This window comes from Gambusia affinis, linkage group LG22 (assembly GCF_019740435.1).
Source record: "Gambusia affinis linkage group LG22, SWU_Gaff_1.0, whole genome shotgun sequence".
NCBI lineage: Eukaryota > Metazoa > Chordata > Actinopteri > Cyprinodontiformes > Poeciliidae > Gambusia > Gambusia affinis.
Genome location: NC_057889.1, coordinates 9,763,974 through 9,776,710, shown reverse-complemented (window position 1 = coordinate 9,776,710; position 12,737 = coordinate 9,763,974). Strand labels below are relative to the sequence as shown.

Below are 12,737 nucleotides of genomic sequence, written 5' to 3'. Positions count from 1 at the left end.
ATGACAGTCACACAATCAACTTTTTTCCCAGAATCCACCTTAAATATTTTTCTCAGTTCAGCAGCTGTGATTCAGTGCAAACAATCAATCTTTAAACATTGTTTGCTCAATTTTCATTTTGTTCATATTGCTGAAAAAGTGCTACTATCACACATGTGTGTCTTCCTCCAGTGACTGAAGCTGGGTTTGGAGCAGACATCGGGATGGAGAAATTCTTTAATATCAAATGTCGGGCGTCAGGTTTGAGGCCCAACGTGATGGTGCTGGTTGCAACTGTTCGAGCGCTGAAGATGCATGGAGGTGGCCCAAATGTAAGCTTATGCATTATGACCAGAACATTTATAGTAATAGACTTACAATGTTATAGTATCAGTTTCCTTCCTTTTCATTAATCACGTTGAATGTCTAGCACAATGACAGTTATTACAATAATTTTTCTGTTTCCAATTATCTGCTTTGCTGTGTTTTAGGTGTCAGCTGGTGCTACTCTTCCCAAAGAGTATATCGATGAGGTACGAGCTTAAAATATCAGTGTGCATAGAAACATAAAGCATGGAGAAAATTAGATGAACATGAAAGTGTATATGAGCTGTATGAGCTGTATATGAGGTGTTGTTTTGAACATAGCTTCTAATCAAATGAAAATAAGTGGCCTGGGATGTTTTTAATTTCATTTAGTCAAAAGTTCATAATGTAACCATCGCAATTAAAGGCACTTAAAAAGGCTGTACATGGAACAGGCATGAGATGACATTATATGAAATTAGAGTGCCGCCATAAGTTTTATAGTTGTACTGAGCTAACATGCTTTGTTGCTGCGGCTTTGTTTTCAGCCACAGTTGGAGCTCCACCTGTAAGAGCAGATAAGCAAGAACATGGTTATTTGATTATCAGCTCAAACAGAACATTAGTTTGTGGTTTCCTGGTATGTGAGCCACAGCTGAAGAGAGGTGTGATTCTGTTTGTGTGTGCAGTGTGTGTGTTTATTGATACCTGGCCAGAATCCCTGGACTCTGGGGCTGATTCAGCTGTGTAAATAATCACACAGTGTAAGTTAATTATGACTCTTGGAATAAAAACCAGAAGTACAGAGAAAAATAGAACCAGGGACGTGCATTAATTGGACTTGTATGGACATGGTTACAAAAGTCTGCAGGGACTCGGGGAAACACACACATGCACACGCCTAGTCCAAGACTATATTTCTATATGCAGTCAATTCATTTTCCTTTGGAGAAGCTCCCATTTTGGGATAGAGGACAATGACAGGATAACAGATGGTACAGAGTGGAATATTTTATCAGACTTCATTACCAGAGTAAGTATGACAGAATAAATCTTAATATCCCTAAATAAATTTAAAAGTGACCATTTAAAAAGCCTTATAAAGTAAAGTAAATTTGTTTTGGCTTCCCAGCTAAATTGTTGAACAGGAAATAACGGCATTTAAGCTTAACTTCCTCTGAAATTGCAAATTTCCTGTGTGAGAGACCAACTTATCTCTTTCCAGTTTAATTTACCAGTTACAACCCAACTTGATAATCAGTATTATGGGAACCATTGTAATAGAGCTTGTATGTATTTTTATTTGGAGAAAAAGAAATTCTTTTTTTCCTTTTTCTTCAGTTGTATACTACTTTTTATCATATACCGTCCCAATAGAACTAGTTGTCCCAAAGTGACAAAAAGAAAACGGCTTTAATACTAATGAAAAAGTATTTTAGATAAAAATAACATCTATTTTTTTAATTTCTGAGTTGTTTGGGTTTTTTTCTTGTAGAACCTGAGCCTTGTTGCAGGTGGTTGCCATAGCAATCTTAAGAAACAAATCCAGAATGCTCACCTCTTTGGGGTTCCTGTAGTGGTGGCACTAAACGTTTTCAAGTAAGACAAACTTTAGAAATCCAGAACTACCAATGTTTGTCATTTATTGCATTATTTAGTACAAAAAACATTATTTCTGCTTTATTCATTGTACGTCCTCACATCATTCATGTCTCACAATGTCTCCACTGTGATCTCTCAGGACAGACACTCAGGCAGAGATTGACCTAGTGTGTCAGCTCGCCAAGGAGTGTGGTGCTTCTGACGCAGTGCCGTGTCGGCACTGGTCGCAGGGTGGGCGGGGCTCTCTAGAGCTGGCCATGGCGGTGAAAGAGGCAGCTGGCAGACCCACAAATTTCCAGTTCCTGTATAATACTGAGGTGAACACAGCTGTAATTTAACATTTTGTTGTATTACACTGCAATACTTTCATGTTTTATTTGCCTATTTTTGGATACTGTTTATACCTAATGTTTATTTATTTGTTTCCTCCAAACACTGTGGATGTACAAAAAGAATCAGCTGTTTTGAGTTAATCAGATTGAGTAAATGTGACTTAAATTAACTCGACTTGCCCATTTAGAGTAAGCTTATCTCCCTTTGCAAGAGTACAACAGTGAACACTGAGTTCAAACTCTTAGATAAGCTAAAAGATTAGTTTGCATTATTCAGGCCTAAAGTTGTGTCCCTCAGTTCATCACTGATGGATTCTGAAAACATTTTATTTTAGACGTAGTCTTTTTCATGGCATTGCCTTTGAACCTCATGGCTTAGTCGTGTTCTTTTTCATTGCTCTGAATGTGTATTTTGCTACAAAAGCATTGACTTTATTCCCTCAACCTTTTTTTGACGTTAATTCCATACAGATGTGTACTCTATTTACTTGATCTAAGCTCCCCTCCTCCCTTGGACTTTTCTGTGTGTGTGTGTGTATCCACCTTTTGCTGACGTGCTCCCTTTCCCACAGATGCCGATCCTGGAGAAGATCAGAACAATAGCCCAGAAGGTGTATGGAGCTGAGGACATTGATCTGACTCCAGAGGCCAGCAGCAAAATAGATTACTACAATCAACAAGTGAGATCACTGCTGCTGTAATAACAGACTGACACAGTGACAGGAATCATGTAGCAACCCTCACTCGTACTGTTTAACCCTTTCTTTCTTGCATTTAGGGTTATGGATCTTTACCCATCTGCATGGCCAAGACTCATCTCTCCCTATCTCACATGCCTGACAAGAAGGGCACACCCACTGGATTTATTCTGCCAATCAGAGATGTCCGTGCAAGCATCGGCGCAGGCTTCATTTACCCACTGGTGGGAACGGTAAGTGGGCTGTTGGAAGGATTTAGATGATAAAACTAGTCAGACACACCTTTGACAACTAAATTTTATCCCTGGCAAATGGCTGATATAATAGGATTTCAAATTATGTCCTTAAGGGTTTTACAGAAATAAGGTCATCCATCCACCCGTCCATCATTTCTGCCTGCCCCTCCGGTCAGCCCTCCCTGTCTTTTTCTGCTCATCTGTTATTTATTCATGTGTCCATCTATGCATTTATTGCTTCACTTGGCTATCCATTTAGCCGTTCATCCATATCTATCTTTCTCTCCACCTAATCATCAGTCTAGTCTGTGGCGTTTGCAGCTTCCATATTTAAAGCCTGACCGCTGTACAAATAACTTTCATAAATCAGAACGTTAAAAGCAAGTTTAAAATGGTTAAGTTTGAAGTGAATCTTGGCTTAAGCTACTATAGATGCCTGCTTCTTGCTAAGGACGCTGAGATGATCTTTTTTTATTATTTGCTGCAATCCAACTTTGACATTTGACCTAATGGTTACATGTGGCTGCTTGATGTTAGTTCAGTAAGAAATTATAGATTAGGGTCTTATATAGTCTCACAATCTGAATTTATTTTCCCCCCTTCTTCCCATCATTTCTAAGTTCATCACCAAGCAATTTTTGTTTTTCTAATCATTTCTACTATTTCTGCTTGTTGTATTATTGTTTTGAGGAACCATTTGCTGGGTGGAGCCCCTTGGCCATCGATGGGCCGAGCAGGAAGGAAGTTGCTTCCTGCGTTTTTCACCTCCCGCTGTTTCACCAGCGTGCCCTTAGGGTCCGGTTTGGATAGTTGGGGGCGTAGAAGTCAACCGCTGGCTATGCTGAGCAACAACGTTGCTGGCATCCATCCCCTCTTCCTAGCTGTTCTTTGATCTTTCGCTCACACGGTGACAACACTTAAACTTTGACTTCTTACTCAGAGAGGGAATCTCTGATCTGTTCTCTGAACTCCTCAGCTGACTGGTATCAGATTGTTGTCGAAGGCTTCCGTCTTGAAGGATAGTGTCCTTTTTAAAATGCCCAAATTAACTTTTTTGCATGTTTTTATATTTCCATTGGGATATCATCTGCTTCTAAAAACAGCCCAAGCGCTTAAAAAAAAAAAAAAGCATCTATGCATTTTTGGAAATGTTAATATTCCTTGGGATTTGGAAAAATTGTCTTTTCAAAAACCTCTGTATTGTTACCTAGCAACCCAAACTGAGCTCTAACATGTTTGGTCATCTGGTTTTACCGCTGGAGCCACTGTACAATGGCTGCTGGAAAAGATAAGTATTTTGTTGTTGACTTACCATCCAGAAACCACTTGATTTTTTAATTGATGGGCGTGGTCAGCAGCCACTTATTTAAAGTGACAGAGGCCCTAAAACAGGGGTGTCAAAGTCAAATGGACAGAGGGCCGAATAAAAAATTTAGCTACAAGCCGAGGGCCGGACTGATCGAATGTTCGTTGAAATTTTTTTAAATGACGCATATAGTCTAGTGAACCTAATTGAACCTACTGAAAACCTAACAAATATATTCCAATATGATCAGATAAATAAAGCAATATTTTCTTATGGCTCTGTCAGTAATCTTTAATTTTCAACAGACACAACTGAAATATTTTCAGCCTGGCCTTGTGATTTGGCTTTTTTGAACAGAGCCTGTCGAGATTTGAGGCCTCGTTTTAATTCCTCGGCCTTCTGTAGCCTTTGTTCCATGTCCATATTCTTGTTTTTGTCCACGTGTTTCGTTTCATAATGTCGTCTCAGATTATACTCTTTCAGTACCGCCACACTTTCTCCACACAGAAGACACACAGGTTTTCCAGCTACCTCCGTGAACATATAGACTCCAACTCCCACCTTGTTTGAAACTCCCGGTTCTCAGTGTCCACCTTCCTTTTTGCCATTTTTGATTGGTATCTGCTGGGCCGGATTTTAGCAGGGGCTTACCGGGGCTGTAGCCCGGGGCCCCGGCATTTCGGGGGCCCCGAAGGATGTTTTATATTTTTGTGAATGGATAGTGTCAGAATTTAATCAATGACTACCATGACTTTGACAGCACCGATGAAAAATGTTCCCATTTGTTCTGGCAAACGTCCATCTTGAATGCTTGCTTGTTATTGGTCCACTTTTGACGCATCTTACGCATTGGGGAGGAGGAGCGTCAAGGGAATATTATTTTACAATGGCGGACAACAGGAAATATGACAGCGGAGCGCAGAAAAGAAGGAAGAGAAAAGAAAAAGAGCATCGCGCCAAAGAGGCGACAAACAAAATGCCTAAACTGACAGGCTTTTTTTAAACCTGTTAGCGGAGATGGAGCAGAAACATCATTATCCCCCGCTCCTCAAACCCTTAGCTATGCTAACACCGGCACTAAGATCCCGCCAGAACCTATAACCGTGACTGAGTCGGTGGCTGGACTGGCGTCTGTGGAGTCAGAGTTGGTGGAAGCGGGATCTTCTTCCGCAGATGGAAAGACGACTGTGGATCCGTACAGTACCGATGCGGCGCATTGGGGGGAAATTGACGAGTCCGTGCGAGCTTACTGGGCTGAGCGAAGACCGGAGAGCTGTCAAAATATGAATGTTGGCTTTCAAGCATCAGAACGGGTGTACAAGCATCAAAAGCGTCACTTCTCCAAATTTCACTTTAAAAGCAAGATGTTAAATGGTCGGTGAGTACATCGAAAGACCGTGGCTGCTCTACTCTCCATCCACCGGAGCTGCATTTTGTTTTGCATGCCGCATTTTCAGCAATGCTAATACTCAGTCAAACTTTGAAACTGGTTTCAGTGACTGGAAGCACGCAACTGAACGCAAATGCCTAAACTTTAAAAAATCCTTCAGAGGGCAGCACTTTGGACTTACCTGGGTCAGGATATTTTCTGAAAACTACAGTATGCCTGATCTCTTTTTTCCAGAAGATATTGTTTATATCCATGTTCTGTCTGACTGGCAGAGAAGCACTTTTTTGACATTTATTTCCTCCACTATTTACCAAGAACTTTAAAACCAAAGAAAAAGTTTGAGTTTTGATATATTCCACTTGTACTTATATGAACTTGTAAATGCTGGGGATATTTGTATAAATATTGTTTTACTCGCTTTGCTTTGTAAAAGTATATTTGAGCATTGCATTTCTTGCACTCAATCTGTTTTATAGTTTGTGTTGAAGTCCAGGCAACAATAACTATTCAGTGATTTTATTTTGTGATGCAAGCATCATATTCTAGTTTCAACCCCAACATGTGGTTTAGTCTTTCTAGAAAAGAGTTCAGAGTTGTTTGTAGTTTGTGACAACTGGCTTATTAAAGTTGTAAGTTGTCAAAACTTACTGTTCGGTCATTTTCTGTTCATCCTCTAAAAACAAAATATATATAAATATATATATATATATATATATATTTTTATATATATATATATATATATATACAATATATATATATATATATATATATATATATATATATATATATATATATATATAGATATATATCTATATATATATATATATAGATATATATCTATATATATAGATATATATAGATATATATCTATATACTGACTCTAGCCCAGGGGCCCCCATCCTGACTCTAGCCCAGGGGCCCCCATCCTGACTCTAGCCCAGGGGCCCCCATCCTGACTCCAGCCCAGGGGCCCCCATCCTCCTAAATCCGGCCCTGGGTATCTGAAAGTTAATTTTACAGTTATGCTGACGACTGCTGTGCTAATAACCCTTCTAGACCGGACGTGTCGCCAGCGACACATCTAAATTTGCAGTACCGTAATTCCGCCACACGTAGCGCTAAGTGGAAAAATTTTAACGGTTTCTGAAAGGGGAGACGTTGCACTTTCCAGCAAGTATCGGGTTAATACGGTAACTTCGCAGCTGCAAAGAGTGTAATTAATCCGGGGGGCACTCGTTTAATAGACGGTATATTTCGGCAATAACTTGGTGGATATTGAAAGTTCCGGTTGTTATGGATACATGGGTAAGTACATCATCTCACAGAACATTTAAAGAACTACTTACAGTTCAAATAAGGAAGATATTTTTTTTTTTCAGACGGGGTGCCGGCTTGCTGCGGTCTGCGGGCCGGTTCTAATAATAAATCAAGAGCATCCCAGGGGCCGTAAAAAATCTTCTCGCGGGCCGGATGTGGCCCGCGGGCCTTGACTCTGACATATGTGCCCTAAAACAACAGCACATTCTGAAAAGAGCTCAAAATAGGCAGAACTGAGCAGATTAAAATCTCACTATCTAACAATGATTTTGTGAAAAGAATGTAATGAACATCTTTTCTATAGCCCAGAGAAACATAGTAGGTCACCTTTGAATCTGTTTCAAGAATATCAACATTCAAAGTGTTAGAAGTGAGCAGGAATGAAATATTTGCTGTATTTGGCACCAAGTTTTAAAAAAAGACTTAAAGCTTTTGAAGGGAGCTGACTGGAAAAGGTGGAATAGAATGTGTGGAAGTACTGGTGCATTCTATTACAAAGGAAGGATGGGGGCTTTTGACTGGGTGAAGAATCATCCTGATGTCATTCTTCAGATATGTCGGAGGAGTAGCAAACAGAACAATGAATCTCTGTGGTGTTGGGAAATTAACAGACCTGTTTAAGGCTGGATTATCTAAATCAGGGGTTTTCAAAGTATGAAAGGGTGAGCCCCCCTTCAAGGAGCACAATGCCTTCTGCGCCCCCCCAACCCCCTGTGGAGGGGGATGGAGTGGGGTGAATTTGTAAAAACTCCACCTTCAGCCCCGCTCTGGCCAAAACCAGTGATGGCATAGTTACTTTGAAAAAGTAACTTTAATCGGACTACTGATTACTCCTTGAAAAAGTAACTTAGTTAGATTAAAAGTAACTTTTTAGTTACTTTCACCAGCTGCTAACAACAACGCTCTGCCTCCTGTGAAAATCACATTGAGCTTTGCCAAAACTTAATTGTAAGTTATTTTATAATGGCAACATCAACAATGTGTCTCCACTGATAAGGTTGAACTGAAGAGGAGATTGTACAAAAAATAAAAAAACATGAGTAATTTGTGTGGTCCACTGTTGTCTGGAAAACTCAAAGAAGGATTTTAAAGCCCCCCTCCCCCCAGCCTCCAGATTCTGCGTTACGCCCCTGAGTTTGATGTCGCAGCGCACAGAGCTCCTCCGCAGCTCCACAGCTCAGATGGCTGCGACACTTATCGTAATATTAATAATTATAACGGTGCTAACTTGCCATTATAATTATTGCCAACTACGGACACTTTTATTTGTGGCTGTTTTCACGTTTATTGCGCTGTTCATATCGGTTTCAATGTTTGCAGTTTTCTGGAGCGCAACGTGAAGTTCGACGTCATTCAGAGGTAATATATTAACTTGACATTAACAAAGACACAGCGGGACGGATCATCCGGGAAATGATGGACAGGGAGAGACTGAGTAAGACTCCCTTAATGACGGACAAATTCTGGGACTTATTATGAGTCTCTGCTTATTTCCAAGCCCAAATGAGCAACTTCACGTTCAAAAACAAGCCCAAAAAGGCGCAACCCGCCACTCATTAAATTTGCAAGCGACTTTTAAAAAATGAAGCCAAAGCCGCTTATAATAATCGGACTTGGCGACAGAAACTGAAAATAGTTCCAGTTTTTCCACCAACAAAATGCGCATCTCCCTCCATTGTTTACATTTCTGTTGCATAGAGACGTCGGTCACTCAACAAGACGAGTAGAGGAAATACGATTAAATAACAAAAGAAGATAGTAACGCACAGTAACGCAAAAATGATTTTGATAAGTAAATGTAGTCTGACTACTGGATTTGAAATATCAACGCGTTAGATTACTCGTTACAGAAAAAAGTGGTCCGACGTCAGTAACGTTACTGACATCACTGGCCAAAACATCCTCGGGAAACATTTCCACTGATTCCCGCTCCACACGCGCACCCCACTACCAACTTTTTCCTAAATCCACAGAGTTGATCGTGCGAAAAGACGCTTTCTCACATCAGTAGACAGCAAGCAGATAGCTTTTCCGGTTTACTTTTTCCCTCGCACCGCGCCTCCCCTAAAGTGCTCTGGCGCCCCCCAGGGGAGGCGCGCCTCACACTTTGAAAACCGCCGATCTAAATGCTCCAAACTGATTTAACAGATTTAAAAACATAAACAAACACATAAAAGACAGCAGATATAAAACAATAGCTTCATTTGTAGTTGGCTGCTATGTTTAGTCAATATAAATTAGTGCAGGGATTAGGAAAAGTTGGAGCTCATCATCGTACAGTGGATCAATTTCAGTTCATGATCCGTTCACCTCTTCAGAAACTGTTTTGCTGTTGACTGACTCTTCTCCAAGATCGCTGTGGGGTAGAATCCAGCTACACTGTGTCCTGCAGGGTTTTTCCCCACAAAGGCACATTGTGTCTGCGGATAATGAAGCAACTTATTTAGCAGAGTGGGGTTTCCAACTTTAGCCACGGCGTGTTATGTGTTTCTGCAAGTGCCAACTTGTTCTCGGGCTTGAGAAGGGGGACTGGCAGAACAACTCATCTTTTGTTGCTTTGAAGGTTGAAAAAAACCTTCGGCTTCGCATATCTGAGTCCTTTGATATTTAAATTTGCTGACAGGACAAGAAGGTTGAACTTAAGTGTTTAGTTCTGACATGAAGGTCTGTCATCCACATATCTTTTATTTAGGTAAATGAATGGCACATCAGTGGAAGACATTCTATGGGGTTTTTAATTTGGTAATGCCATGAATTATGCTAATAATTACCATGTATTAGAATAATAAACTACATTAGTTTTAAAAGTAGATGGTGGTAAAAGGCTGTGTTAAATGCAGATAGAGATGGAAGCCAAAAATATGCCAAAACTATTTATTTTCTTGTGATATAAAATTTCTTAGTCCTTTTCAGCTCACTGAATAAATGTGGTACAAAAATAAGTGGCATTGTCAAGTTTCAATCAGGTGGAAACTCTGTAGAAGTTTCCAACTAAAACACATGGTGACAGGCATTGATGATGCATTCAAGTACCTCTAGTAAAATACACAATCCAATGAATCAATTTTTTGAGATTTATTTTTGATAATAACTTATCCTTGTGGTAATTTGTCAAATCAAAATCATTTACCTCACTTTGACCTTTATGTCTGATCATTAAGCAGCATAGATAAACAATAACGGTTCAGTGAGCAGGACCCCAGCATATCAGGGTTTTTACAGTATTTATTTATTTAATAAAGTACAGGAAGTTACTGGGCTCTTATGACAAATGCTGATTTAGTTTGAGTATGTTCTGTCAAAACCGATCAACCTTTTGTTCAAAACAACCTAATAGATTAAAGATATTTGATAAGATTCCAAAGCAGATGAGTAGTTTCAAGCTTTATTTGATCATAAGAAAATATTTACAGTTGAGTTTTGCAGTTATGGAGTGAATACTGATATTTTCTAAAAAAAAAAAAAAGAACAAATATTTCTATAATTACTTTAGTAGTTTTACTCTGGGTTGTTACCCAATGGCAGTCTCATACAGACCTGTAACTGTTGGGAGAGACACAACAGTTACATTTCTCATTTCCTCATTACTGTAAATCTTTTAATTACGTTTGGATGACAAGGCTCCTTTAGCAGAATCTCATTACTCATCAATTGAGTCATCTACTATCATTTCTGGAGTTTTTAGGATGTCGGACAGCTGAAACACAACCGTCAGCCGGAGCAGGCGTTGGCAGTCCACATCCGCTGTGTTACATTGTGTATACATGTCCACCCTGCTTTGTCCCTTTTGGTTTTCTCTTCGTCCTGCGCTTCCTCAGACAGGAAACTCGCCGCTCACTTCCTCCTGTCTCATTTCCACTAATGGGCCCATAAAACTGCCTTTGGGTCAGTAGAAAGGAGGCATGCAAAGAATGTCCCTGCCTGTCTAATGAGCAAGATGATTTGCTGTTGTCTGTGGACTGGATGATCTGACTTTCCAGACAGGAAAAGTGTTTAAGATGAACTTGAGAACAAATTGTGACTCAATTTGTGTTCAGTTTACTTAATTTAGTTACAGTACATGAAACTGGCATCTTGTGAGTCTCCATTCACATGACTGGTTCCCAGTGATGTCACTAATTTGATTAGTTTCCTCAGCATCTCATTATTTTTCTTTTTTGCACTGCCCCTAAATTGTCATGCATTTCTTATTCTCAATTTTTCATTGTTAAAATAGTTCCAGATGATAAAAACTTTGTTGTATGTGCCTTAATTTCATCAGCTGTTGTAGTTCCGAGGACTTTTCGTGTTACTATTTTGTAACAAAGCTGCAAGGCCAGAGATTATATTCTCTTCTGAAAACACTTACAGCTTGTTTAAATAATTAAAATCAAAATGTTCATGTTACATGACCCACAAGCAGCATCTCTGTCATGAGAAAGCATATCTTCAACAAGGTCTGACTTGAAAATAGGGAATTCAACAGTTGGCTAAAAGATGTTGTCAATAACGGTTAGGGGTAAAAACGACACCATCAGTAACATCTGGATGCCAGCTGCTGCTCCACACCTTCCCTGGACAACTCGGCTTTCAAGCATTGAATATTCTGGGAGAAAAAACAGAAAAATACCCATGGCTGAAGACCAGGGAAAATTGACCATATTGCCAAATGTGTGTTTACTTTGAAATGGTGGACAAGTTACTCAACATAGATGCAAGAGCAATAAAGTCCGATCCCAAAAATGTGTGAGGAAAAAATAATTAACGGTTAGCTAAAACTTTGTCAACCTAAGTTATTCAATACGTTACACTTTAGACATCAAGTAAATAAAGTTTAACTGTGATTCTCACAGGCCTTAAATTTAAATGTTAAGGTTCTTAAAATGTCTCAACATTAAAGTTGACTCATAAACCAGCAGAAACCTTGCTTTGTAGTTTCACTGAGGTCAGCTTGAGAAAACTGTTTTGATGATTATTGAGAAAAAATATTCTGGTCTAGATGAATGGCTGTTCTCACAATTGTTTCAGTGGAAATAAAAAAGTGTGTAGGATTACTAAGATTTACTCATTTTTGAGCTTGGAGCTGGATGTTTTTTATTTTGAAGTAAACCCACCATGTTTCAGATATGATTAGACTTTATCCATTCAATGCAGACATGTAGTCACATCTTTAGTAATATTAGTCTAAGTTTTGCTATTGTTTCCAGTTTCCTCTGTCCATTATGTAACTTCATTGCGTCACAGAATAGAGTGGTAGTGTTAAATAATTTTAATGTTTTTCTGCTGTTCTTGTCTTTCCAGTAACATCCCGAGACCATTTTGTTGTTTTTGGAGCGTTCTTCTGTAATTTAAACTGACTTTATGTTTTGATTAATGCTGTAAAAATGTATAAGTCTTTAGATGTTGCTTTATTCTTAAAGTTTTCAGATTATGTTTTAAAATATGTGCAGTTTGCTAAGCAGTAAACTTGTATCTTTTATGTTAGCTAATGGCTTTTTTATGTTCTTTTTTTTTTTTTTCTTATCTCGGCCTCCTACTTTAAGGCAGCCCTCTTAACCTCTTTAAGAACAAGGCTCCCATTTTCTACACTGT

The 12,737-nt window shown here is 39.2% G+C and overlaps 1 protein-coding gene across 2 annotated transcripts in view; it reads left to right on the top strand.

The window, feature by feature from the left end:
* The window catches only part of mthfd1l (methylenetetrahydrofolate dehydrogenase (NADP+ dependent) 1 like), a 32,851-nt gene that overhangs the window by 17,270 nt on the left and 2,844 nt on the right, over positions 1-12,737 (top strand). For both annotated transcript variants that reach the window (XM_044106941.1, XM_044106940.1), the window contains exons 21-26: positions 172-311; positions 471-512; positions 1,781-1,884; positions 2,027-2,204; positions 2,792-2,899; positions 2,998-3,150. In XM_044106941.1, coding sequence (XP_043962876.1) covers positions 172-311; positions 471-512; positions 1,781-1,884; positions 2,027-2,204; positions 2,792-2,899; positions 2,998-3,150 — 725 coding nt within the window. The remainder of the gene's footprint in view (positions 1-171; positions 312-470; positions 513-1,780; positions 1,885-2,026; positions 2,205-2,791; positions 2,900-2,997; positions 3,151-12,737) is intronic.